We start from the raw sequence: 25,945 nt of genomic DNA on the forward strand, positions 1-25,945 counted from the left end.
AATCATTTCTGTTATACGAAGTCAAATGTAAAATACATTTAAAATGAAATCGATAAAAACTGGAAGATTCACTAATATAATTCCCGAAAGATCTTGCTTCGTAGACGTCCACGACTGGAGCTGGTGTTGTTTGTCCATGGTGACTCGTGTTGATGTACCGGGTTGGTGAATGGGTAACGTTTCACCATACATCCGGTGTACTTTGTCAAGGCTGACCGATGGTCAGAGATGAATGATAGGAAGACTACCTTGTAGACGGCGTACAACACACATGTGGCTTCCTCTTCGAATCAAGTTTTCTTGAATCTCCAGGTACCACTGAAGTGGGTAGTTGAAATACCTGTGTAAAACATGTCCCCATATACAGAGGTCTACTATTACTAAAATGAAATTATATCGAGGCACATGCGTACAGACGTAATGTCGACTATAAATACAGGCGAGTACGGGTACGCAACTGTCGCGCGTACGCGGAAGCTCATGTGCCTCCAATTGCTTGATCTCCTTCTGATGGATGCAACACATCCAGTGGTTATAGAATAGAAAAAAAGCATTGATTCAATTGTTAGTCAGCGTTACTTTGACAGGATGGCAAAACATCTGGCACTCCCTAACACAGTACACAGCACAACAGGCCGAATGACCACGGGCAACAGCAACTTCGTAAGAAGTGATTCGTCCTGAATATTGATTTGATGCCAAAATTATTAACCCATGATGTGCTAGATTTTGGAACTCTGTATGTGCTTGCATGTTATATGATCATTTGTTTTAACCCTGCTATTCAGAAAGACTAAGAACATGACTGTTTTTACACTTGCAGGTGGCAGAGAGAGACTGGCAGTGCACTTGAAGTAGTGCTACCCACAGAACGTTTTCACATGCGAGATGGGATCTTAGTGCTGCAGAACGCACATACGTCCGATGCAGGCCGCTATTTGTGCCATGCGAACAACAGTGCCGGCAGTGAACGAGTTGAGCTGGAACTGGCCGTTGTCGGAAGCCTCGCTGTCCACGTCAGTCCGCAGCAACTTACGGTTGATCTCGGCCGTGCAGCAGAGCTTAGCTGTTCTGTGTCTGGTCAGCCTACTCCATCGATAACTTGGGCAAAGGATGCGCTCACGATCCGGGACACGGGTTCCTATCGGTAAGTGGAATGACATCTTATTGAGGATTGATGTTGACGATCATTCTCATTGCCAGGTAGAAATAACATCTGTCATCTGTTTAGTGTCATTTAACTGTGTTTTTTGTGGGATTCCTGGGTATATGTGTAATTGTAAGTATTAGAGTCAGAGATAGAGCCTCCGTGGCTCAGGCGGCAGCGCGCCGGCCTCTCACCGCTGGGCTCGGTGATTCAAACCCCGGTCACTCCATGTGAGATTTGTGCTGGACAAAGCGGAGGCAGACAGGTTTTTCTCAGGGTACTCCGGTTTTCCCTGTCATATATATCATTCCAGCAACACTCTCCAATATCATTTCATTTCATCTGTCATTCATTAATCATTGCCCAGAGGAGTGCGACAGGCATCGGCAGCCGGCACAATTCCTCTCCTCGCCGCTAGATGGGGGCTTCATTCCATTCCATTCCTGACCCGGTCGAATGACTGGAAACAGGCTGTGGATTTTCAGAGTCAGAGATAGGGGACATGAAATATATATCATATTTGCATTATCATGCAGTTAGTGCCTGGAGTATCCTGCTGAGATTTATTCTCAGAATATACTTCTTTCAATGCCGGTATTCCAACATGGGATGCCCTATTCCGTCCCTGAGCATACTTAACAACTACGATGGTAGACATTAAAAAACGGAAAACTTCCCAGACATTGTTTAATGGGGTGAAATATGAGTGAGAAGGTCAATTTGTGACTGACTTGTATCGTTTTGAAATATCATAATGTTAATCATAAAATCCTCCGACGCTGAGAGCATAATATTTGAGGTAAAACAGTTTCAGTGTACTCGCAGCTTTTCATTAGTTTTTCACTTTCCTTTTTGTACCTCTTTAATACAGAGAGATGTTTGTTAACGCTGGGATAGAACTGAAATGAAGGATCCGTAGTCTAAATTAAGGTACGATAGTAACAGTTGCCTGGAATGGAAGTGGGTAACCGCGGAAGAGTAGGGACTGCTGTCTCTCGAATGCAAGATTACAGCCAGACTAATTTATCACAGTTAGGCTCTTCATTCAACCGAAACTAACTTTTGGTAAACAATTTATAAACTACCTGAAATATAAACCAAATGGTAAGAGTTTTCACCTGAAAAAGAATGAAGTTAATTAAGGCGACACTCCAGAATAAAAATCGATATTTTGGTAATTTTGGTGAAACATTTTAATGACTGATTTTTTTGCTAGCTAAGCAAGGGAACAGGAAGGATTGCAACAACTATCGAGGTATCTCACTGATTAGTACACCAGGCAAAGTGTTCACTGGCATCTTGGAAGGGAGGGTGCGATCAGTCGTTGAGAGGAAGCTGGATGAAAACCAGTGTGGTTTCAGACCACAGAGAGGCTGCCAGGAACAGATTTTCAGTATGCGACAGGTAACTGAAAAATGCAACGAGAGGAATAGACAGTTGTGTTTATGTTTCGTAGATCTAGAGAAAGCATATGACAGGGTACCGAGGGAAAAGATGTTCGCCATACTGGGGGACTATGGAATTAAACGTAGATTATTAAAATCAATCAAAGGCATTTATGTTGACAATTGGTCTTCAGTGAGAATTGATGGTAGAATGAGTTCTTGGTTCAGGGTACTTACAGGGGTTAGACAAGGCTGTAAGCTTTCACCTTTGCTGTTTGTAGTTTACATGGATCATCTGATGAAAGGTATAAAATGGCAGGGAGGGATTCAGTTAGGTGGAAGTGTAGTAAGCAGTCTCACCTATGCTGACGACTTGGTCCTAATGGCAGATAGTGCAGAAAGCCTACAGTCTAATATCGTGGAACGTGAAAATAGTTTCAATGAGTATGGTATGAAGATTAGCCTCTCGAAGACTAAATTGATGTCAACAGGTAAGAAATTCAAGAGAATTGAATGTCAGATTGGTGATACAAAGCTAGAACAGGTCGATAATTTCAAGTATTTAGGTTGTGTGTTCTCCCAGGATGGTAATATAGTAAGTGAGATTGAATCAAGGTGTCGTAAAGCTAATGCAGTGAGCTCGCAGCTGCGATCAACAGTATTCTGTAAGAAGGAAGTCAGCTCCCAGGCGAAACTATCTTTACATCGGTCTGTTTTCAGACCAACTTTGCTTTAGGGAGCGAAAGCTGGGTGGACTCAGGATATCTTATTCATAAGTTAGAAGTAACAGTGTGACTTCCCCTCTCGGAGAACCATCATCAAATGAGAAATGCAACCAAGCAAGCAAAGGGCGCCAATCTTTAAGTTGAGGACTTAAAGATAAAATTTATAATCAAGCTTGGACAGACTCTTATCACAGGGGTGGGGTGATAGTGCACTAATCATTAAGCAGGAGAATTAGAAATCAAAAGGCTAATTAAGGCAAAGTGATTAAAGTAAACTAGAAAAATACTATTTATTATATTTAATATAAATGACGACGGTTTAACGAGAACTGAATTTAACATCGAAAATGAATTTAACAAAAATTGAATGACTCTACTTCGCGAAAACTTGCAATATCTTTAACTCGCTTGCTCACCATGTCGTCTTGTTCTGCTGGTCCTTGGAAAGCTTCCCTCCTTGTAGCGGGAACATCACCGTTCGTCTTGGATATCTCTTCATCTGCAGCTCAGTACCATTCCTGCCTTACAAATTGCACCCACCACTAATTGGAAGATGACTTCAAAACTAACACTCCCTATTATGCTTTATCCCATAGATTGGAGATAAGCCCTATGTCACAGTTAGAAGAACCACCTTGGGTTATATGGAGAGGATACTCAATTAAGAATCCTTCCAACTTTACTGAAAATGTTCTAGGAAGTTTCATTTCTATCTAGATTAAAACTATCTATTGACTTAGACTGGTTCAAACCGGTCTTGCAGCCGTGCTGTACGTACTTCCTCATGAGAGTGGCTATACACACCTCATTCAGAATTTCTAAGTATCGAGACGCAGAATCAAGTAGAACATAATGTAGAAGTCTCGTAGAAGATCGTAGAATAATGTAAAGAGACTCGCAGAAGCGAATAAGACGTTGTAGAGAGACCCTCCAGGAGCTCCAACACGCCCTCTTATAACCTTCTCTCGCGCTAATTACAGGCCGCTACACGTGGTCCAATCAGATGACACTTCTCTCCCCACTCTAGATTTTAGAGTAGATGGGTCCCACACAAGATATCAACTGTTCTTCTATTCGTCCTTTCAATCAGTATCCATGGCAACATGACGCTCCTTTGAAAATATAGGCGTTGATCAGTTCGAATAATTCTGGTCGAAATACGGTAGCTTACGTTAGGACGCGTGAACACGTGCTCGCTTTTCCCAGAACTTGGCGTCTAAATTTGTCCTTCCTTCCTCCTCGGTGATGTGGCAAGATAACTGAAATCTACTGCAAGTTAATTTTAACCAACTGTCGCAAGAATCTAAGTGAATATTAGGATATTCAGCCCTCGTTTATAAGTCGTAGTTACAAAGTAATGAAATGATAGTGAGCAAATGATTAAACATGAATTATAATACAATTACATACCAAATAAATATCATGACGTTAAATTCCTGAATTAATTACACATAATAAAATTAACATAATTACACTGTAACGTCTGGAACGTTACATACGCCCCCATGAGTTCTTAACAAATATTACATGAGTTGAGAACTCACACACTTACTCCCACATTGACTTGAAATACCTCTATTACCTGCCCATAACGAGCGACAGTATTTTCATACACTTAATTATATCTCACTCTTTCCATATCTCTCTTAGACTGCTTCCCATTGCGACTGTCTGTTATTTCAGTTCATCTTGAGGTTTAGATGCTAAGTTCTGCCCATCATGAGCAACTTTTCACTTTTGTAAAAAAAAAACAAGATTATTCTAGAGAATATAACATAATATATACAATTCAGATTACAAACTCTGCCGAGTGTCTATCTGTCCTTTTCCTCCCCATCTCTCCGACATTCTTTGCTAGATAGCAGTAACACGTTCTCTTCCAATCTTTTACATTAAAAAATTGAAAACATATGATACAAACAATTTACACTTTTATCACTCTTTCGAATGTTTCAACCCTATCTTGAAGCAGGATGTAATACACTTCACACAAATACACACGTGATTTAAGCTCACGGTAAAATTATTGCAAGTTAGAAATGCACATACGGGAAAATTAATTATTTGCCGTCGTCAGCTTTAATTAGCCTTCTGTAACATCTCAGAAAACAAATATATAAAATTTCATGGCCTCACATACGGAAAACAGATGATCTATCGTTAATGAACGAGCGTAAATCTACCGTCACACAAACATCTTCCTTGTTTACAAACACAACTAGGAAATACCACCACGATTGAGACGTAAACACATACCGCTCGTAGTCTGACATAACAAGTAGCAACTTCCCCGAGTTACTGACCTATATCTCACAATCCGGTTCAGCCACCTCACACGGCAGGTATCTCCTTAAACTACTAATGTTATATGAACCATTCATTACGCTCTCGCCATCCGCTAACTTGTAAGCACAGGGTCCTAGTTTTCTATGTACTTTATAAGGGCCTTGATATAAAAGAAAAAATTTCTTTGTTACCTTATCCTCACTATTTGACAACATTGGAACTCTCACCAAAACCATATCACTTACCTCAAAGTTATCAAGTACCTTACGTTTCTTCCTCTCCCTGCCATCAATACACAAACGTATTGATCCATCAGACTTAGGCACAACAATTAAGGGATTAACATATTGACTGTTTGATAATTCAATCACATCGTCTGCTAACATAGCTTGAATTTGATCCTCTACTGCTTTTGCATATTTGTGTGGTATCGGATATCGCGGTCCGCTGAATGGAGTCTTATCCAGCACAGAAAAAGAATGTTCATACAGATGGGTAACACCAGGTTTCTCGGAGAAAATCTCCACGTGTTCACATAACACTTCAAATAACTTGTCCTTCTGGACTTCATTCAACTCATTTCTACTTACGGCTTCTTTCAAGCCACATATTTTATCCTCATGAATCCACAACTGACACAACTTCAGGCCCTCACTAGCCTCTTCATTTACTTTAGAAACCTCTTTCATTCTCCACACTGTACTAACTTCCGTTTTCCTCTGAATTTCCTCCTCAAACTTGACCTTAATATCCTCATTATTCCACCTCAAATTTAGCACTAGATCATTGTAATTTAACTGAGCCAATTTTAACGTTAACCAGTCAGATCCCAAGATAAGATCAAATATTAAATGCGGAATTACCAAACATATCTGAACGCTAATAAAATTATTAATACAGATCGGGACAGCTACTTGTTTACAAATTTGCTTAGACCTCTTTCCAACAGCCGTAATGATGAAAGTAGACTTAACAGGCATTTCCTCCAACTGAATACCCTGTTTCACTAATGACTCATACCACTGAGAACTAATACATGATATTTGGCTACCAGAATCAATCAAAACTTTAACCCACGCCCCCCAAACTTTCAATTTAACAACGGGATTGACTACTTTATTACTTGAATCTCCATTATTCTGCTCGGGTTCATACAACAAATCGTCTCTAACATCGAGGTCATATGGTAACACTTTCATGGCAAGACACTTCGCTACCTTCTTACTAGGCTGGAATTCTGACCTAACATTACAGCCTCTCGTTAGTTTAAAGGTTCCCTTTGTGTATTGACGTTAGACTCATTAGTACATTGCTTTGACCTCCGTTGGGAATTTCCTGTCCTATATTCAGCTGCTCCGCTCCTGCTGTTCTGCTGAGGTCTGAACTGATTGCGAGCTTCGTGATTCTGTGTACTACCGTTATGTCTCATTCCGTTGTGATGACTAAAGTTCAGAATATTCTCCGTTCTACTCCTAAGGTTACCTAACGCATCAAAACTGCCTAGTAGGTTCTCCATCTCCTGAATAGTTCCAACTTTTTGCATGCAGGCCGCTTCTCTCACCCTGTCCGGAAAATGTCTTAAAAGTAGTCTTACTACATCAGACCCTTCGGTTATACCATCTAAGTTCTGACAAATCATGACATGTGCCAGGAAGTACTCGGTCATAGTAACTCCTTCATGCTGTTTGTACCTCCCAAATACCACCCTTTCTCTCTCCCGAGCTTGTATTGCTTCATTCCAGAATTTCTCTCTAAATTTATTTCTGAATTCTTTCAGGTTCGTCATCGTCTGCCTATATACCATGAACCAAGACCGAGTTTCTCCTACAAAAGCATGGTCAATATTTTCCATTACGTCTTCCCAGTCCATAGACCCTTCCTCTAGACGCTTTTCAAACCGTTTCTCTATCATCTTAAGGAAATCTAGCGGGTTCGTTTGTTTCCCATTAAATTTAGGTAGTTCAATTTCCCTAATGTAGCTATTTCCTAGACATTGCCTTCCCGTGAAAACCTGTTTATCCTTTGCCACCTGTTTTAACTTATTTTCTGCTTTCTCCATCCGGCATTCTACATCTCTGTCTCTCCTATCAATTTCTCTCTCCAAATTAACCTGCTTCTCTTTCAATGTCCTAATTTCAATCTTATTCTCTTCAGCTATCGCAAACCTTTCTTCACTTGCCCGGGTCTCATCTTCTATTCTAAGCTTTACCGTGTCAATCTCTTGTTGGACGTGGTCTTTAAATATCCGTATTTCCCCTCTTTGAGTCTCAACTCTCTTATCAATACTAGTGACCTGCCTCATTACTTCCTCCCTAGTAGAGTTGTTTTCCTTCCCCATTAATTCCAGGAATTCACTTCTCTGTTCCGCAAACTTTTCTTCTACCTTTTTCCCTTGCCGTACATATTCACTTTCCTGGTCCTCTAATCGCTTATTAAAATGTTCATTTTTTACCACCAGATCGCGTAACTGCCTACTGTGTTCGTCCATTCTCCGATTCGCTTCCTCCTTATTTTCCCTCATCTCCCTACTTAATTCAGCTTTAGTTTGCTCTAACTGTTCTTTAAGTTCATATTTAATACTCTCAATTTTAGTGTTATTTTGTTCTACATCTGTTTTAATTTGTTCCAATTCACTTTTAAGCTCAGATTTAGTGTCCTCTATCTTACTTAACATTAACTGCATCATTCCCATTAACTGATCATTATTATTACTTTCATTGTTAGTGTTTACTTCCGCTTCGCCCCCCATCCTACTATCATCTGACTCCATACTGACTTCTTTCTGCTTGCCTTCACTCTCCATACTACTTACACTTCTATCTTCAATTTCCTCTACAAGACTACACAACTCTTCCTCTGAACTCAATACATTATTGCCTTTTATCGCCCGTCCACTGCGCAACATCCTCTCCTCTTTCGTCTGATCAGCCATGACCCTTCCCACAATCAAACACTCTTAATGAAACGTGGATATCCAAATTTTGCCCATAATACGAATTCTGATATCGTTACTGTTATTAACTGCTCCGTACTTAATGATTTTCTCGCCACACGTTGGAGCGGCATTTATGTGACTTCCCCTCTCGGAGAACCATCATCAAATGAGAAATGCAACCAAGCAAGCAAAGGGCGCCAATCTTTAAGTTGAGGACTTAAAGATAAAATTTATAATCAAGCTTGGACAGACTCTTATCACAGGGGTGGGGTGATAGTGCACTAATCATTAAGCAGGAGAATTAGAAATCAAAAGGCTAATTAAGGCAAAGTGATTAAAGTAAACTAGAAAAATACTATTTATTATATTTAATATAAATGACGACGGTTTAACGAGAACTGAATTTAACATCGAAAATGAATTTAACAAAAATTGAATGACTCTACTTCGCGAAAACTTGCAATATCTTTAACTCGCTTGCTCACCATGTCGTCTTGTTCTGCTGGTCCTTGGAAAGCTTCCCTCCTTGTAGCGGGAACATCACCGTTCGTCTTGGATATCTCTTCATCTGCAGCTCAGTACCATTCCTGCCTTACAAATTGCACCCACCACTAATTGGAAGATGACTTCAAAACTAACACTCCCTATTATGCTTTATCCCATAGATTGGAGATAAGCCCTATGTCACAGTTAGAAGAACCACCTTGGGTTATATGGAGAGGATACTCAATTAAGAATCCTTCCAACTTTACTGAAAATGTTCTAGGAAGTTTCATTTCTATCTAGATTAAAACTATCTATTGACTTAGACTGGTTCAAACCGGTCTTGCAGCCGTGCTGTACGTACTTCCTCATGAGAGTGGCTATACACACCTCATTCAGAATTTCTAAGTATCGAGACGCAGAATCAAGTAGAACATAATGTAGAAGTCTCGTAGAAGATCGTAGAATAATGTAAAGAGACTCGCAGAAGCGAATAAGACGTTGTAGAGAGACCCTCCAGGAGCTCCAACACGCCCTCTTATAACCTTCTCTCGCGCTAATTACAGGCCGCTACACGTGGTCCAATCAGATGACACTTCTCTCCCCACTCTAGATTTTAGAGTAGATGGGTCCCACACAAGATATCAACTGTTCTTCTATTCGTCCTTTCAATCAGTATCCATGGCAACATGACGCTCCTTTGAAAATATAGGCGTTGATCAGTTCGAATAATTCTGGTCGAAATACGGTAGCTTACGTTAGGACGCGTGAACACGTGCTCGCTTTTCCCAGAACTTGGCGTCTAAATTTGTCCTTCCTTCCTCCTCGGTGATGTGGCAAGATAACTGAAATCTACTGCAAGTTAATTTTAACCAACTGTCGCAAGAATCTAAGTGAATATTAGGATATTCAGCCCTCGTTTATAAGTCGTAGTTACAAAGTAATGAAATGATAGTGAGCAAATGATTAAACATGAATTATAATACAATTACATACCAAATAAATATCATGACGTTAAATTCCTGAATTAATTACACATAATAAAATTAACATAATTACACTGTAACGTCTGGAACGTTACAACAGATATGAAAGTAGCAAGAATGATTGCTGGTACAAACAGGTGGGAACAATGGCACGAGGGTACTCGGAATGAGGAGATAAAGGCTAGTATAGGAATGAACTCGATGGATGAAGCTGTACGCATAAACCGGCTTCGGTGGTGGGGTCATGTGAGGCGAATGGGGGAGGATAGGTTACCTAGGAGAATAATGGACTCTGCTATGGAGGGTAAGAGAAGTAGAGGTAGACCAAGACGACGATGGTTAGACTCGGTTTCTAACGATTTAAAGATAAGAGGTATAGAACTAAATGTGGCCACAACACTAGTTGCAAATCGAGGATTGTGGCGACGTTTAGTAAATTCGCAGAGGCTTGCAGACTGAACGCTGAAAGGCATAATAGTCTATAATGATAATGTATGTATGTATGTATGTATGTATGTATGTATGTATGTATGTATGTTTTGCTAGTTGCTTTACGTCGCACCGACCCAGGTAGGTCTTATGGCAACGATGGGGCAGGGAATTCCTAGGAGTTGGAAGGAAGTGGCCGGGGCCTTAATTAAGGTACAGCTCCAGCATTTGCCTGGTGTGAAAATGGGAAACCACGGAAAACCATTTTCAGGGCTGCCGATAGTGGGGCTCGAAACTACTATCGCCCGAATACTGGATACTGGCCGCACTTAAGCGACTGCAGCTATCGAGCTGAAATAGAAAGGATCGAGTTTCTTTTTTTTCTTGTCACGAATTTATTCCGCTGAATTGAAACAACTAATCACTGTAAAAATGCTTTGTTTGCCAATTGTAATTTTACGTTTAAACCCCGTTTTATCACACAATGTTCTGCCAAATGTAACAAAATGTGTGTGGTATATGCATCACACCTATATTAAGAAACCTGGGTATGGAATTTTGATTGCAGAATTTTTTCAAGTAGTAGGGATTTTCTAGTCTAAAATTTTAGAACGTAAAAATTACACAAAATTTAGTACGATATAGGCTATCTCCTTATATAAAATAATTATGTACAGAAAAATCGTTAGTTAGTGCTTTTAAAGAAGTATTAACTACCTAATTACGAATTTACAATAACATTTTAATTAAATTTCATGAAATAATATAATTGAAAATTTCAAAAGAAAATATTTAGGAAACTATTTGAAATGAAAATGAAATGGCGTATGGCTTTTAGTGCCGGGAGTGTCCGAGGACAAGTCCGGCTCGCCAGACGCAGGTCTTTTAATTTGACCCCCATAGGCGACCTGCGCGTTGTGATGAGGATGAAATGATGATGAAGACGACACATACACCCAGCCCCATGCCAGCGAAATTAAACAATTATGGTTCAGATTCCAGACCCTGCCGGGAATAGAACCCGGGACCCCTGTGACCAAAAACCAGCACTCTAACCTTTAGCCATGGAGACGGACAGGAAGAACTATTAATTGTATATGAAAGACATGTTCGTGATATCTCTACTTTTTCTGTGGGTGACATTCGTACAAAGTCCGGCTCCATGGCTAAATGGATAGCGTGCTGGCCTTTGGCCACAGGGGTCCCGGGTTCGTTTCCCGGCAGGGTCGGGAATTTTAACCATAATTGGTTAATTCCGCTGGCACTGGGGCTGGGTGTATGTGTCGTCTTCATCATCATTTCATCCTCATCACGACGTGCGGGTCGCCTACGGGAGTCAAATCAAAAGACCTGCATCTGGCGAGCCGAACTTGTCCTTGGGCACTCCCGGCACTAAAAGCCATACGCGATTTCATTTCATTCCTACAAAGTTTCGTGAAAATCCATGCATTAGGTAAAAATATCATTTTACCTCCAGAGTGTCGCCTTAAGTTAGTAAATTAGTGGTGATTCAATCGAATTCAAATCTCGACGAATTCATTCAAATTTTTGAAACCGGAAAGCATGTCCTTGTGGTTACAACTGAACGTAAAACTGGAGTATCCGTGGATATAACCTTGAAATCAAGAGTAACCTAAAACTTGTCCGGCCCCGTGGTGTAGGGAGCAACGAGTCCACCTGTCACCCGGCGGCCCCGGGTTCGATTTCCGGCCGGGTCGGTGGTTTTAATTGTAATGATTAATATCCCTGGCCTGGGGACTGGGTGTTCGTGATGTCCTTGATCTTCCTTTCCTCACACACAACATTCCACGCTATCGCCATTCAAATTACACGCAGGTTCATATAATATGGTCCCAGTAGGGGCAAAAGATCCACATGAGTCGACGCCCCGAATAAATAACATTAAAAAACTAAAACTACAAGCCTGCTTCTTAACACATATGGTATTGGTACGAACAGAAAGGAGCATTTTGTTCTAATTGTCTTACGTTAAATGTTTCGTTTGGCCATATATCGTCCTCAGTGCAATAATAATAATAATAATAATAATAATAATAATAATAATAATAATAATAATAATAATAATAATAATAATAATAATAATAATAATAATAATAATAATAATTGTTCCGGGGTTTCCCGTGGACGCAGAGGTGAAAGTAGGTGCTGGGGTGAATGGGTTTAACTACAATGTCAAGAATTGAATTTAAAACGTTAAAAGGTTATATTTCGTTTCCAAAACAAACATAACAAAATATCAGGTACAAAATCAATCTTGAAACAAGAGTAGGAAGCTCCAAGATTAGTGGTTTTTACAAATTCTGGGCTTCAAGCTCCTAGTTTTACAATTTTACATAGGAAGAGGGATTATTTAGTGAGGGGCAGAAATCCCCTAATTCAAAGAGCACTTGCTCCCAAAAGTACAACATCTAGCCTTCAGGAGGCATTCATTAATCTTACAAAAACTTTCAAAAAGAGCAAACAGGCTCTCAGTTTTCCACGCGTACTCTAGGCGACATAGCATGAAACTCTAATACCCTCTGGCCTTACAAGGCACTATTTACACATAGAAATCTAATTACACAGAGGTATCTAGTACCCAACCTACAGGCCCTTAGTGAAAAAGAACAGGTTAAATAAACGGCCCGAGTACAATTTGAATGGAGTCGAAGACTGCGCTCCAGAAAGAAATTTAAAACCTATGGGGCGATGGGCCGACGAATCAGGGGCTATTCCCAAACTACTGAGGTAGCACGAACGGAAATAACTTTAACACATTGCAGTAACGAAAGGTTACAAAAACGTGGCACCTCAAACCAAGATGAAGGGGAGCTTGAGAGGGTACATCGCTCTCTATCCTCGATTTACAGTTAAGGTTTTTACGACGTTTTTACATTAGCCGAAAGAAGATTCGCATTTTAGAAAAGTTTATTACATAGTTAAAGTTTCGGACATTTCCCTCGGGTTAAACTGCAGAGTTAGCAAGAAAGAATTATGTTATGTGGCCGTTACCTTGTTGAAGTAATGCTGCCTGATGAAAGAGGCCGCCCGCCTCCTGCTTTGACACACACACTAGGTCAGATGACGATCAATTGACCAAGAGACGTGAAAATCCGCAGTTTATAAACCCTCGGGGAAGGTTCGAGACCATTCCAGATAAAACTACCCACACCCTCTTACGTTTATTGGGTACTTTCAAAGTTACACTCAAAATCGAAGAGGAAGAAGAAGAATAAGAAGACTGTGATTGGTAGAAAATTAATTACAGAAATTTGGTATTGACTAGATTCAGAATCGGCGAAAAGAAAAGATAAATATTGCCAACCCAAAAATAATGAACATCAATCAGTAAAAAAACTTACGAATACAAAACTTATTTAAATCAAAAGTTTTTTCACTTCGCACCAGGGTACATGATCATAGATTTTTGGGAGTGTCATCTATGAGAGAATGTCCAGACTTCTTGATGGATAGCAAACAAAACAAGTAGAGATGCACACAGTTCAGGAAACTTCACAATAACAAAATTACATCAGATTTCTGTGGTGACATTTCTGAGTAAAGTTTTAAGTAGGTATAGTTTCAATTTCACTGTTTCACCAGTAGAGGAGTTCTTTTAGGCGCTAGATTGAAATGCGCGGCGTTGGGGTGTACCTCCCGGTACAATAATAATAATAATAATAATAATAATAATAATAATAATAATAATAATAATGGACACGATAGTATGTTTGACGTTTCTTCAAACTAAAAGTTTACCGGCGGATGGTCTGCCTAACGTGGCGTAAGTTCATAAGAACTATCATGTCTCGTATCCTAAGCCGTGATTGCATAAATTAATTAATTGAAACGTTACACAGTAATTACGTTTGATTTCAGAATATTGTATCAAACGAATTGTTTAGTCAATTGATAAGAAAAGTCGGCCCCCTTGGCCCGAAAGGAAATAACGCCTTCTGAATTCTGAAGCAGCAATCACTCATTTCATTTATTTTCTGCGGCAATATTCCAGCACGTACATTTTCTCAGATCTCCGAGAAAGGCAGCAGTCTATGTGCAAATTCTAGATATCGCTCTCCTTCCCAAGCCACAAGGGACTAGCTGGCGGAAAAGACCACAACCTTTCGGCTGTACGTATGTTAAACAAAAATAGTTTACATCTACCCATGAATAATTGAATAAATAATAACCCTTCCCTCACTGACATATTTCGTTTGCACTGTGTGCGAAGAGTGCAACTCACGTTCCTAGTGCACTCCTTGACTTATGCAACTCAACAGTCATCAACATTACAATGGTAAAGTTCTACAGAGTAACTTAATCTCAAGGTTTGTCTTTTATATTCCAGCACCGATATCAACTTAAATGGCAATTCTTGTTTCACTTCCACTCAATGAACACATTTTAATAGTATATAAAGTCGACCTCAGTCAGGATCGGAGTCACTAGACAAGCCTTCAGCACTACTGAAGTCGACGAAGTCTCAAAAAAGAAAATTATTTCCTATAGAAACAATTCTCCTCAGGTCCACCACTCTTGAGCACCTGGTAGTCAGATGGTGACATTGCACTATTCAGTGTCAATAATTGAACATTAAACTCCAACGGCTAGTTCCAGTTTCAACCGTGTCAGGAATGGAATGAATGAAGCCCCCATCCTGCGGCGGGGATAGGAATTGTGCCGGCTTCCGAAGCCTGTCGCTCTCTTCTGGGGCAATGATTAATGACGGACAGATGAAATGAAATGATTTTGAAGAGTGTTTCTGGGATGAAAAATGGCAGAGAAAACTGGAGTACCAGGAGAAAAGCCTGTCCTGCCTTCGCTTTGTCCAGCACAAATCTCACATGGAGTGACCGGAATTCGGATCACAGAACCTAGCCGGGAGAGGCCGGCGCGCTGCCGCCTGAGCCATGGAGGCTCTCAATGTCAGAATCTATTTGTCCTAAATATTCTTTTATTAAAATGATGAACAGCAAATGGTCTTGTTTAACGTGGCATACGCTAACAAGAATTATCCTGTCTCGTAATCTCAGCGATGAAAACATTTGTAGGCAGACATTTACATAGACCATACATAGTTTTATACTCTGGGACATCTTCCGTAATTCTACCCCGAATAATACATTTAAGTAAAGTGCTCTGCTTAGACACACCATCATCGAAGAATATTAGATGCATTCCTATGGAGCACAGAAATAAGGCCTACACAGGACATCCTAATATACACTGACTGACAGAGCAAATGCAACACCAAGAAGGAGTGGTCAGAACTTTATGCCAATTGCAGGGTAGACTGACGTCACTGAGGTATGCTCATGATGTGAAATGCGTCGCTGTGCTGCGCACGTAGCGAACGATAAATGGGACATGGCTTTGGCGAATGGCCCACTTCGTACCGTGATTTCTCAGCCGACAGTCATTGTAGAACGTGTTGTCGTGTGCCACAGGACACGTGTATAGCTAAGAATGCCAGGCCGCCGTCAACGGAGGCATTTCCAGCAGACAGACGACTTTACGAGGGGTATGGTGATCGGGCTGAGAAGGGCAGGTTGGTCGCTTCGTCAAATCGCAGCCGATACCCATAGGGATGTGTCCACGGTGCAGCGCCTGTGGCGAAGATGGTTGGCGCAGGGACATGTGGCACGTGCGAGTGGTCCAGGCACAGCCCGAGTGACGTCAGCACGCGAGGATCGGCGCATCCGCCGCCAAGCGGTGGCAGCCCCGCACGCCACGTCAACCGCCATTCTTCAGCATGTGCAAGACACCCTGGCTGTTCCAATATCGACCAGAACAATTTCCCGTCGATTGGTTGAAGGAGGCCTGCACTCCCGGCGTCCGCTCAGAAGACTACCATTGACTCCACAGAATAGACGTGCACGCCTGGCATGGTGCCGGGCTAGAGCGACTTGGATGAGGGAATGGCGGAACGTCGTGTTCTCCGATGAGTCACGCTTCTGTTCTGTCAGTGATAGTCACCGCAGACGAGTGTGGCGTCGGCGTGGAGAAAGGTCAAATCCGGCCGTAACTGTGGAGCGCCCTACCGCTAGACAACGCGGCATCATGGTTTGGGGCGCTATTGCGTTTGATTCCACGTCACCTCTAGTGCGTATTCAAGGCACGTTAAATGCCCACCGCTACGTGCAGCATGTGCTGTGGCCGGTGGCACTCCCGTACCTTCAGGGACTGCCCAATGCTCTGTTTCAGCAGGATAATGCCCGCCCACACACTGCTCGCATCTCCCAACAGGCTCTACGAGGTGTACAGATGCTTCCGTGGCCAGCGTACTCTCCAGATCTCTCACCAATCGAACACGTGTGGGATCTCATTGGACGCCGTTTGCAAACTCTGCCCCAGCCTCGTACGGACGACCAACTGTGGCAAATGGTTGACAGAGAATGGAGAACCATCCCTCAGGACACCATCCGCACTCTTATTGACACTGTACCTCGACGTGTTTCTGCGTGCATCGCCGCTCGCGGTGGTCCTACATCCTACTGAGTCGATGCCGTGCGCATTGTGTAACCTGCATATCGGTTTGAAATAAACATCAATTATTCGTCCGTGCCGTCTCTGTTTTTTCCCCAACTTTCATCCCTTTCGAACCACTCCTCCTTGGTGTTGCATTGTCACTGTCAGTCAGTGTATTATGCAACTCATAAAATCAACCAGCCACTCATTGTACATCATCGATTCTCAGTATCCCACATTACAACGACTCATGCTTCTGCTTCTAGGAGTTCTTTTTTATAATTCGGTGCATGAATTATTTGGGAATGTTATTTTGTACGAAATTTTTGTACGCAATAATAATAATAATAATAATAATAATAATAATAATAGATTTCAAGTCCAACTAACCAACTTTTGTTGCTTTTGGAGGAACCAAGGTGGTGTAATTCTGTTCCGCAGGAGTTCTTTAACGTACCGTTAAATCTACTGACACGGGGCTGTTAATCCGAGCACCTTCCAGTACCACCAGAATGAGGCGGGATCAACTTGACGACTTGTGATTACATGAAAGTAAAAAAAAAAAAAATTATGGAATACCAAACTTCTTCAAATCATAAGTTCTTTCACTTCGCACCAGGTAGTGTCATCTGTGGAAAAATGTACAAATTTGTTGATGAATGGCAAACAAGGAGAAATTCACTCAGGTTAGGCAGCTACATAATAACAAAATTACATAATATTTTAGTGGTGACATCTTCTGATTAAATTTCTAAGTTGGTGTAGTTTCAGTTTCACTGTTTTACCAATAGAGAGTTCATTTAGGCGCAGAATTTGAATGCGCGGCGTTGGGGTATACCTCCCGGTACAATTATTATTATTATTATTATTATTATTATTATTATTATTATTATTATTATTATTATTATTATTTCCGCCCCTGTGGTGTAGTGGTTAATGTGAATAGCTGCCAACTCCGGAGGTACGGGTGCGATTCTCGGCACTACCACGAAATTTGGAAAGTGGTACGAGGGCTGGAAAGAGGGTCCACGCAGCCTTGGGAGGTGAACTGAGTAGAGGTGGGTTCGATTCCCACGTCAGCCATCCTGGAAGTCGTTTTTCGTGGTTTTCCACTTCTTCTCCAGGCAAATGCCGGGATGGTACATATCTTAAGGCCACGGCCGCTTCCTTTCCTCTTCCTTGTCTATCCCTTCCAATCTTCCCATTACCCATCAAGGCCCCTGTTCAGCATATCAGGTGAGACCACCTGGGCGAGGTACTGTTAATCCTCCCCAGTTTCATTCCGACCCCGACCCAGAATCTGAAGCTCCAGGACACTGCCCTTGAGGCGGTAGAGATGGGATCCCTCGCTGAGTCTGAGGAAACAACCGAACCTGGAGGGTAAACAGACAAAGAAGAAGAAGAAGAAGAAGAAGAAGATCTGTAACGCCACTTATATTAAAGAGAGAGATACCTGAAGAAACCCTAGAATCGCGAATGCAGTGCAGGTAATGAAGAGAGATAAACAGATGAAATGCCAGTTATCTTTCAGAAAACGCTTCCATAATCAAAGAAGAGAGTGATTATAATCAAGTCACGTCAGAAGAAATTGTAACCGATGTTCTCAGGAGGAAATATGAATATTTACGACAAAACTTTTTAAAGCTGCAGACCGAGCTCGATAGCTGCAGTCGCTTAAGTGCGGCCAGTATCCAGTATTCGGGAAATAGTAGGTTCGAACCCCACTGTCGGCAGCCCTGAAAATGGTTTTCCGGGGTTTCCCATTTTCTCACCAGGCAAATGGTGGGGCTGTACCTTAATTAAGGCCACGGCCGCTTCCTTCCCACTCCCAGCCCTTTCCTGTCCCATTGTCGCCATAAGACCTATCTGTGTCGGTGCGACGTAAAGCAACTAGCAAAAAAAAAAAGCTGCAGAAATACCGACCCGAGATAGGAGGAAAATCAACAGACTAAAAACGAAAATCATTATACTAAAACATAAAAAATTGAAGAAACAAGGGGTTTCTAAGAGAGTTCAAAACTTTTAGCACAGTTATCACCGAAAATTTTAAAATATTCTTCTTTTTTAGAAGAAATGGACAGACAATGAAATATATTCGGCATTTTCCTTCAGATACACCGTCACTCATAATAAACATTCTTTGTCGGGGCTCTCTACACTGAAATGTAAAAATCAGATCAGTGAAATGCCCTCCGTAGACATGAACTGTGGAATCCCCCAAAATGCTTATAGAATGGCTGTTTCATTTCTAATCTGTAAAGAAAATAATCGTTCTTTTCGACGAGATGAAAGTAAGAAGTGTAAAGGAATGTGCTATTTTTTATCAACAAGGGGAATTTATCGTTATGCCTTTGGTTCCGTGGTTCAAATCCCAGTCACTCCATGTGGGACTCGTGCTGGACAAAGCGCAGGTGGGACGGGTTTTTCTCCGTGTACTCCGGTTTTCCCTGTCATTTTATATTCCCGCAACACTAACCAATATCATTTCACCTGTCAGTCATTAATCATTGTCCTAGAGGAGTGCGACGTGATTCGACAGCCGGAACAGTTCCTACCCTCACCGCTATATGGGGCTTCATTCATTCCATCCCCGACTCAGTTAAAACTGGAAACAGGCTGTGGATTTTCATTTCTTTAAGGTTAAGTTATCAGGCCACACTCGTATGCGCAAGTAATAATGGTTCGGGGACTCTTCCGGTTGCCTGTTTATGTTGATTTTGATGTAAATTTGTGTGGTGATATTTTAAATATTTAATCTATAAAAGTAGGAAGAGCAGTTACAAAACATATAATTGGGGAATTTCACCGATAAATCGAGAAGTGGTGACGATGTTCATTTGACAAAAGAACATTCATACGAATCAAGTGTCGGCATACTGAAGTCAACAGCAAGGAGCTGCAAGAGAGGTCGTGGATATTCAACTATTCACAATAAAAAGTAACGAAATTGAAAAATCTTACTTAAATTTCTTGAGTAGTTTGTTTAGATTATAAGTTAAGAACTTCATTTTCCCGTATTGAACTGAGATTCATAATTAGAATTAAAGAAGGTTCAACCTATTCAATACAAAGTGAGTTGTGCAAGGTGTTCACAACATGTTACTTATTATTACTAGTACTGGTTTCGACGCTGAATGGCGTCATCATCAGCTATAAATCACAAAGTGGGCAAGGTACATAACATAAAATTGTATACATGATACATGCATTGCAAAGTACAAATGATTGACAGTTTTTACATTAAGAGCTAGATGAATAATGAGTAAAATATGACGGCATAATATAACGTATAGAGGCGTTATAGTCTAATGAGGTAGGTAGGTATTGTACAATAAAATTGGTCTGATGAATGAGAGTAAAAGTCTTAGTATGATAATAAAATGATGCGGTAAAATTGTCCACTCTTCTGTTGTTATCAATGGAGATATATAATTCCAGGTCCAGTGTTGTGTGTGGTTGGCAAGACCATCAAATATTCGTTTAAGGCCGATACGCCTGACGTTGAGTGGTTGAATAAGGTTGAATATTGAGGTCGTCTCAGTTTGTGTAGAGGTACTCATTCACACTCAATTAACATATTGATTCGTGGCTCATAATATTTCATATTTTTCTTACAGAATACGACAGGTTTAAATCTACGGAACATCTGAGGTATCAATTATTTGTTTCATTAGTTATATTTTCCTGCTTTAAGTTTTCGTTGTAAGTATACATACTTATATTTGTTAGCGATTCCATTCTATTCTACCCAGTAAATTGTAATTCCGAACGTGATGACTGTCAATCGACAATACACTGATCTGATGTATACTATGTCGGATCACTATGGCTGCTCTAATATTTACTAATTGGGTATAATTCTGAGATCAGTGGTTGTAACCGGTTGAATGTTATGATTTTATATTTGTCAGTGTATATCTGTCACTTCAAGTTCATCCATTTGTAGCAATAATTATTACAGGGGCTGAAATATTTATAATCGGGACTTGTTACCATTACCTTTACTGCCGCCCAGCAATAGTCTGACAATGACTTCACGCACCACTTCGGCGCAGTTCCTACAGGCCTTATGGGAAACAGACAACCTGTTGTCCACTAGCCTTGAGAGAGGAGAAGGGAGCGGTCGTTGTCCCGATAATTGCTTGGTGTGAAACTGAGAAACGATGGAAAAACTAGTTCAGGATTCTCCACCGCGGGACTCGAACGACTATCTCCCGAATGCAAGCTTTAATCTACACTACCCATAAAACAAATTCAGTGGGTGAATACTGTGTTTATCCATTTTTCTAACTGTTGAACGGATGGTTATCTCGACCATTTACAAATGCCGAACATAAGCCCACCGGACAAAATATTATTCGCACGAGTGCGCACGCACGGATGGATCCTTAAGCCTCTACAGATGGCGCACCGAGCGAGCCCCGTGCTTAACCGCACGCTCACTGCCTCTACGTGAGCATAGGGCAGTAGCGATCAGTGAGACATTGATGTTTCAAGCGGACAGTGTGCGTCAACATGGGTAGATGTACGGATGCGACAGAGTGGCAAAAAGGAGCAATCGTGTTCGGCCGTGCCCATGGTCATACGGTGCGTGAAGTTGATGGTTTTGCTCGTGTTGCACAGCGGACTGTTCAACGTGTTTACAAGAACTGGTGTATTACACGCAGCCGCGAAAAACGGCGTCAGAAATGTCCCGACTGAGAAGGACCGGAGACGTGTTTCACGGCTTGTGAATCAAAATCCCCTCCAAACCCGACAGGAATTGTTCCAGTCAGTGATTGAAGGTCCAGATCAACCTGTTAGCGAGAGAACATTTCGACGAGAACTGCATGCAATGAACATTTGGAGTCTGTCAATCTCGCAAGAGGTCATTGCTCACATAGGCACACACAGCTTCTTCAGTGAGCTAGAAATCATTGAACGTGGACAGTAACTATCTGGCGGAACGTATTGTGGTCTAAAAAACACGTTTTTTTTAGTATTCCGATGACGCACATCGTCGAGCGCACCGCAGGGCAAGTGAAGCATTTCATCCTGTTTTGGGATTGTTTGTTCTTGTATCGTAGATTGTGCCCACTCACTGAGGTGAGCACTAACATGAGCTAGCACATTCGTTTAAACTTTCTTGATGATCAGGTGTTGCCTTACAGTCAACATCTACACCATGACTATGCTATTGATACCCAGATTTGCCAACATGTCAAGAGCAAAGTTCATCGGGCTGGACGCATATGTGACTGGTTTTATGAAAACTCTCCCACCCTATTACATCTCGACTGGCCTGCAAAATAACCTGAATGGAACCACACTGAAAATCTGTGGGATATCTTGGAACGCCGAAATCATCATTCCAGCAATTTGGTGGAATTGCGCGATCAATTCCTCAGCGAGTAGCTTAACCTGGATGCGATGTACCTGCACAACCTTATGGACTCATTTCCTCACCGAATCCAGGCGATTATCTTCTCCGGAGGCGGAGTTTTACAGTACAAAATGATGCTTGTAATGATTTCCCCAGGGGTGACAATTTTTCGTCCGGTGAGCTTTTTTCATTTTTATCAATTCCAGTTCTTTAGCTGTAATCGGGCCACCTCGGGAAAAACTCTGTGTCATTTGATATCAAGTAGTGTTATTATTTCTACCTTTTCCTCCAGCACATGTCTTTCTTCATATGATGTTACTTTTTATCGTATTATCACAAACAACCGCTAAGTCGGAAATATTGAGCATGGTTTGTCCATTATTCTTCAAGTTTCTGTGTAAGGTACGGCTATTACAAGCGGTAAATGTGTGAGCTAACGCTTTCGGAGAGATTGTGATGGGGACTGGTGTGTATCCAAAAGCCGGTCAAACAGGCGATTTAGCACGCGTACTCGCGACACTGCCCTTGTTATCCTCGCAAAACTATTCTTGAGCTATGCACTTCTTAATCATTCTCCTGTTAAGAATGATAGAGCTACAATTTAAATCTTCAGTTCTGCGGACGTCTTCAAATCAACATTAATACCTAAACCTTGAATTGCTAATCCCACTACACGTTGCTGGTATCATTAAAATGAAACTAGAATTTGCACTCTACATTTTGATGGCAGTAGTGCCAGAGCTGTAGTTTAGATCCTTTCCAACATAACAAAACTGACCTAGGCCACCATAGCTCAATTGGTAGAACAACCGACTCGAAATCGGGAGGTTGAGTGTTCGGATCCCACTGGTGTTTGGTGGGCCATTTTTCTTCTGTACTTAACATCTCTTCAACATGTACTAAATCTACGTAATACGACCTAATAGGTTGAAAGTCGTTTTCCATTAAAATGTAGCCGTGAAAATTTCAATAATCATTGACTTGGCCCTCAACGGGAGACTTTTAACTGTAGTGTAGTTCCTTTTCAATAGAACAAGGATGACGTAGGCCACTATAGCTCAGTTGGTAGAGCAACCGACGCGAAATCGGCAGGTTGTGGGTTCACACCCCACTGGTATCCGGTTGGCCATTTTTCTTCTGTACTTAACATCTCTTCAACACGTACTAAAAGTACGTTTGAAGTCGATTTCTATTACAGTTCGGTCGTGAAAATTTCAATATTCGTTAAATATGAATCCGCTATTCAGCAATGTAATGTTGAACAAGGATCATAGAACGGAGACGTTCTTCACTTTTTTCTGATTTGATAGTCGCTTATCGATAATGAGTTAAGTAATATCGTTTGTGAATTTCAACCGTTCGTGAATTTCAACCGTTTCAACTGTCCGGGGTAGAGATGCGCAAAACGTGGGTCTAGGGACAGGAGCACGTGTTGCGGGTGTTACCAGCCGCTCTGAGCTCACGTTCACATCACCCGCCTATAGCGCAGCTGTCCATTGCCCTCTCACTCACATACCTGTCGCTATGCTGTTTCCTGTATTCGTATCTTTATGAATAACTGAGTACCTGTTATCTTACATTAAGACTCAGATAATAAGATGTAGATGACACTGCACGTCCTACCGGGAATGATATTTATCAATCTTGCCTACGTACCTTTTCATCACTGGAACATATACGTAGGTAAGAAATTGAGCACGTTACACTATGCAAGTAATCATTAACGTACAAATATCATAGCCTTTGCATTATTTCTATACACAAGCTCCACACTCACAAACGACGTGAATTTCCACAGCTCATTGTACTACAGAGGTTTCGGCAATTTTCATCCAAGTTTTGTAGGTAGCTCCGAGCGTACAGCTGCATGATCCTTACCACGGAGTCAACTCACTCGGTGATCAGTATTCACTCAATAAAATACTATATAACTGAAATGGAAATTTCGTGGTTATTTCACGTAAGTACGTCACTCTGAAATGATTTATTTTACGTTCAGACACATAAAATTCAAATTCTAGTGTCATTTTTTATAACCACTAGACACGACATACAGAAAAGCTTCAGGCGAGTCACGGAAAAAGCCTTTGTGGGTCGCATGTGCCCCCTCCCCCAGGTCGTAGTTTCTTCGTCGCTGCTCAAAATCGTTTAAAATACTAGGCTGTGAAATTCAGCACCCCAGGTAGTCCTAGACATATTCCATAGGCTAGAAATTTAGTGATCGAGCAGGACATGGAAGAGTTGAATGTTTCCGGTGGCATTCCTGTGACACGCGTAGTGCGTGCGGCCGACCTTATCCTGCTGGAAAATGCCTCTTGGAAGCCCTGTCATGAAATTCAATACATACGGAAGCAGGATGTTTTGCACATATCGCTGTGCTGTCAATGTTCCTCGTATAGCTACTAGGGATCGTTGCCGTGTTCCACCCCCTAGGCCAATACACCCAGGTAGTGGTAGCGGTGTTGTCAAGCCACAGCAAAAGAATGAACGAGGCGCTCACCACGAGGCCCCCAGACACGAATATGGCCGTTGTCGGTGCACAAAGAGAACCTGGATTCATAATTAAAATAAGCATGTCTCCAGTCCGTAGTAGTCTAACTTTGGCGTTCACAGCGCCGCTGTAAATGGAGACGGTGTCAATGGAAGAACATGTAATGAATACCGTGAGGCTAAATTTCCTTCAGCTAATTGTTTGTGTTCTTATGGTGCTACATATGCCCGGGTGACGCACACCCTAACAGTTGAATCTTCTGTGCTTGTCGGATGATCACAGGAACTGATGATCTGACCTATCTCCTGGTGGTCAGTGCGGGGCATCCTCAGCCCCGTGCGTGCCATCACGAATCCACCGATCCCAACACGCCCCTAATTGTCTGGGCAGAAGGACCTTGCGAAAGGACGATTTGTCGATACGGCCATCCAGCGTACCATATTTTATGAAATGCTGTATCTAAAAAGCAGATAGCTGGTCGGAATCCTTTCTATTGCGTCGTAGACTTATGTCGAAAAATCGGCGAGCTATTTACAACTGAAGTACTGTTCCACTATGTACTAGTAGCCTCTCAGAGCCTTTATAGAGACCACAGGTAGCAGGACGTTTATAGTCTCTGGTGACAAGATCGTTTAACTAAACGCGTCACTACAGTTGACTGTCTGCTCGAGATGTAACTGCTTGTCTAGTTTTGAAGAAAGACGGTATATCTTACTTGGTGATGGTATATTCTTAACTTTAGAAGCTTTGGTCAAAAATTTGAGTTATATTGTTATAAGCATTATTATATGTCACTAAAATAATAATAATCTTATTGGTTTTACGACCCACTGACTATTTTACGTGCTAATAACACCGAGACGAGGCTGGTGTTTCTTTTTTTTTTTTTTGCACATTCAAATACCAGCGGACTGAACTGGATCGAACCCACGAATTTGAGATCAGACGGCCATAGCTTCTTCTGTCTGAACCACTCAGAGCAGCGTATAGTAATTTTTACTCACCATGGAAGTAGCCCCCAATTATTTTTCTTACCACCACATTATAATCCACGAAGCGAAAACATAAGCGTTTTACTTTTGTGTAACACCATCCAAATGAAATCCGTCAATTTAAAACTTTATTAGACGTATAAGCCTTATGATACCGATGGCAGTGTCATTGAACTCAGACCATCTAAACTGCTTTGTAGCTAAAGACGTGAACTCTCAATTTATTCGATGTATGGACAGAGTGTGCTAAACTAGC

General features: G+C 41.4%; 1 protein-coding gene across 1 annotated transcript in view; it reads left to right on the forward strand.

Annotated features, from left to right (window-relative positions):
- LOC136863786 (cell adhesion molecule Dscam2) overlaps positions 1-25,945 on the forward strand; it is a 1,545,364-nt gene that overhangs the window by 562,604 nt on the left and 956,815 nt on the right. The window contains exon 6 of the mRNA XM_068226091.1: positions 824-1,147. Coding sequence (XP_068082192.1) covers positions 824-1,147 — 324 coding nt within the window. The remainder of the gene's footprint in view (positions 1-823; positions 1,148-25,945) is intronic.

Source organism: Anabrus simplex, chromosome 2 (assembly GCF_040414725.1).
Source record: "Anabrus simplex isolate iqAnaSimp1 chromosome 2, ASM4041472v1, whole genome shotgun sequence".
NCBI classification, from domain to species: domain Eukaryota; kingdom Metazoa; phylum Arthropoda; class Insecta; order Orthoptera; family Tettigoniidae; genus Anabrus; species Anabrus simplex.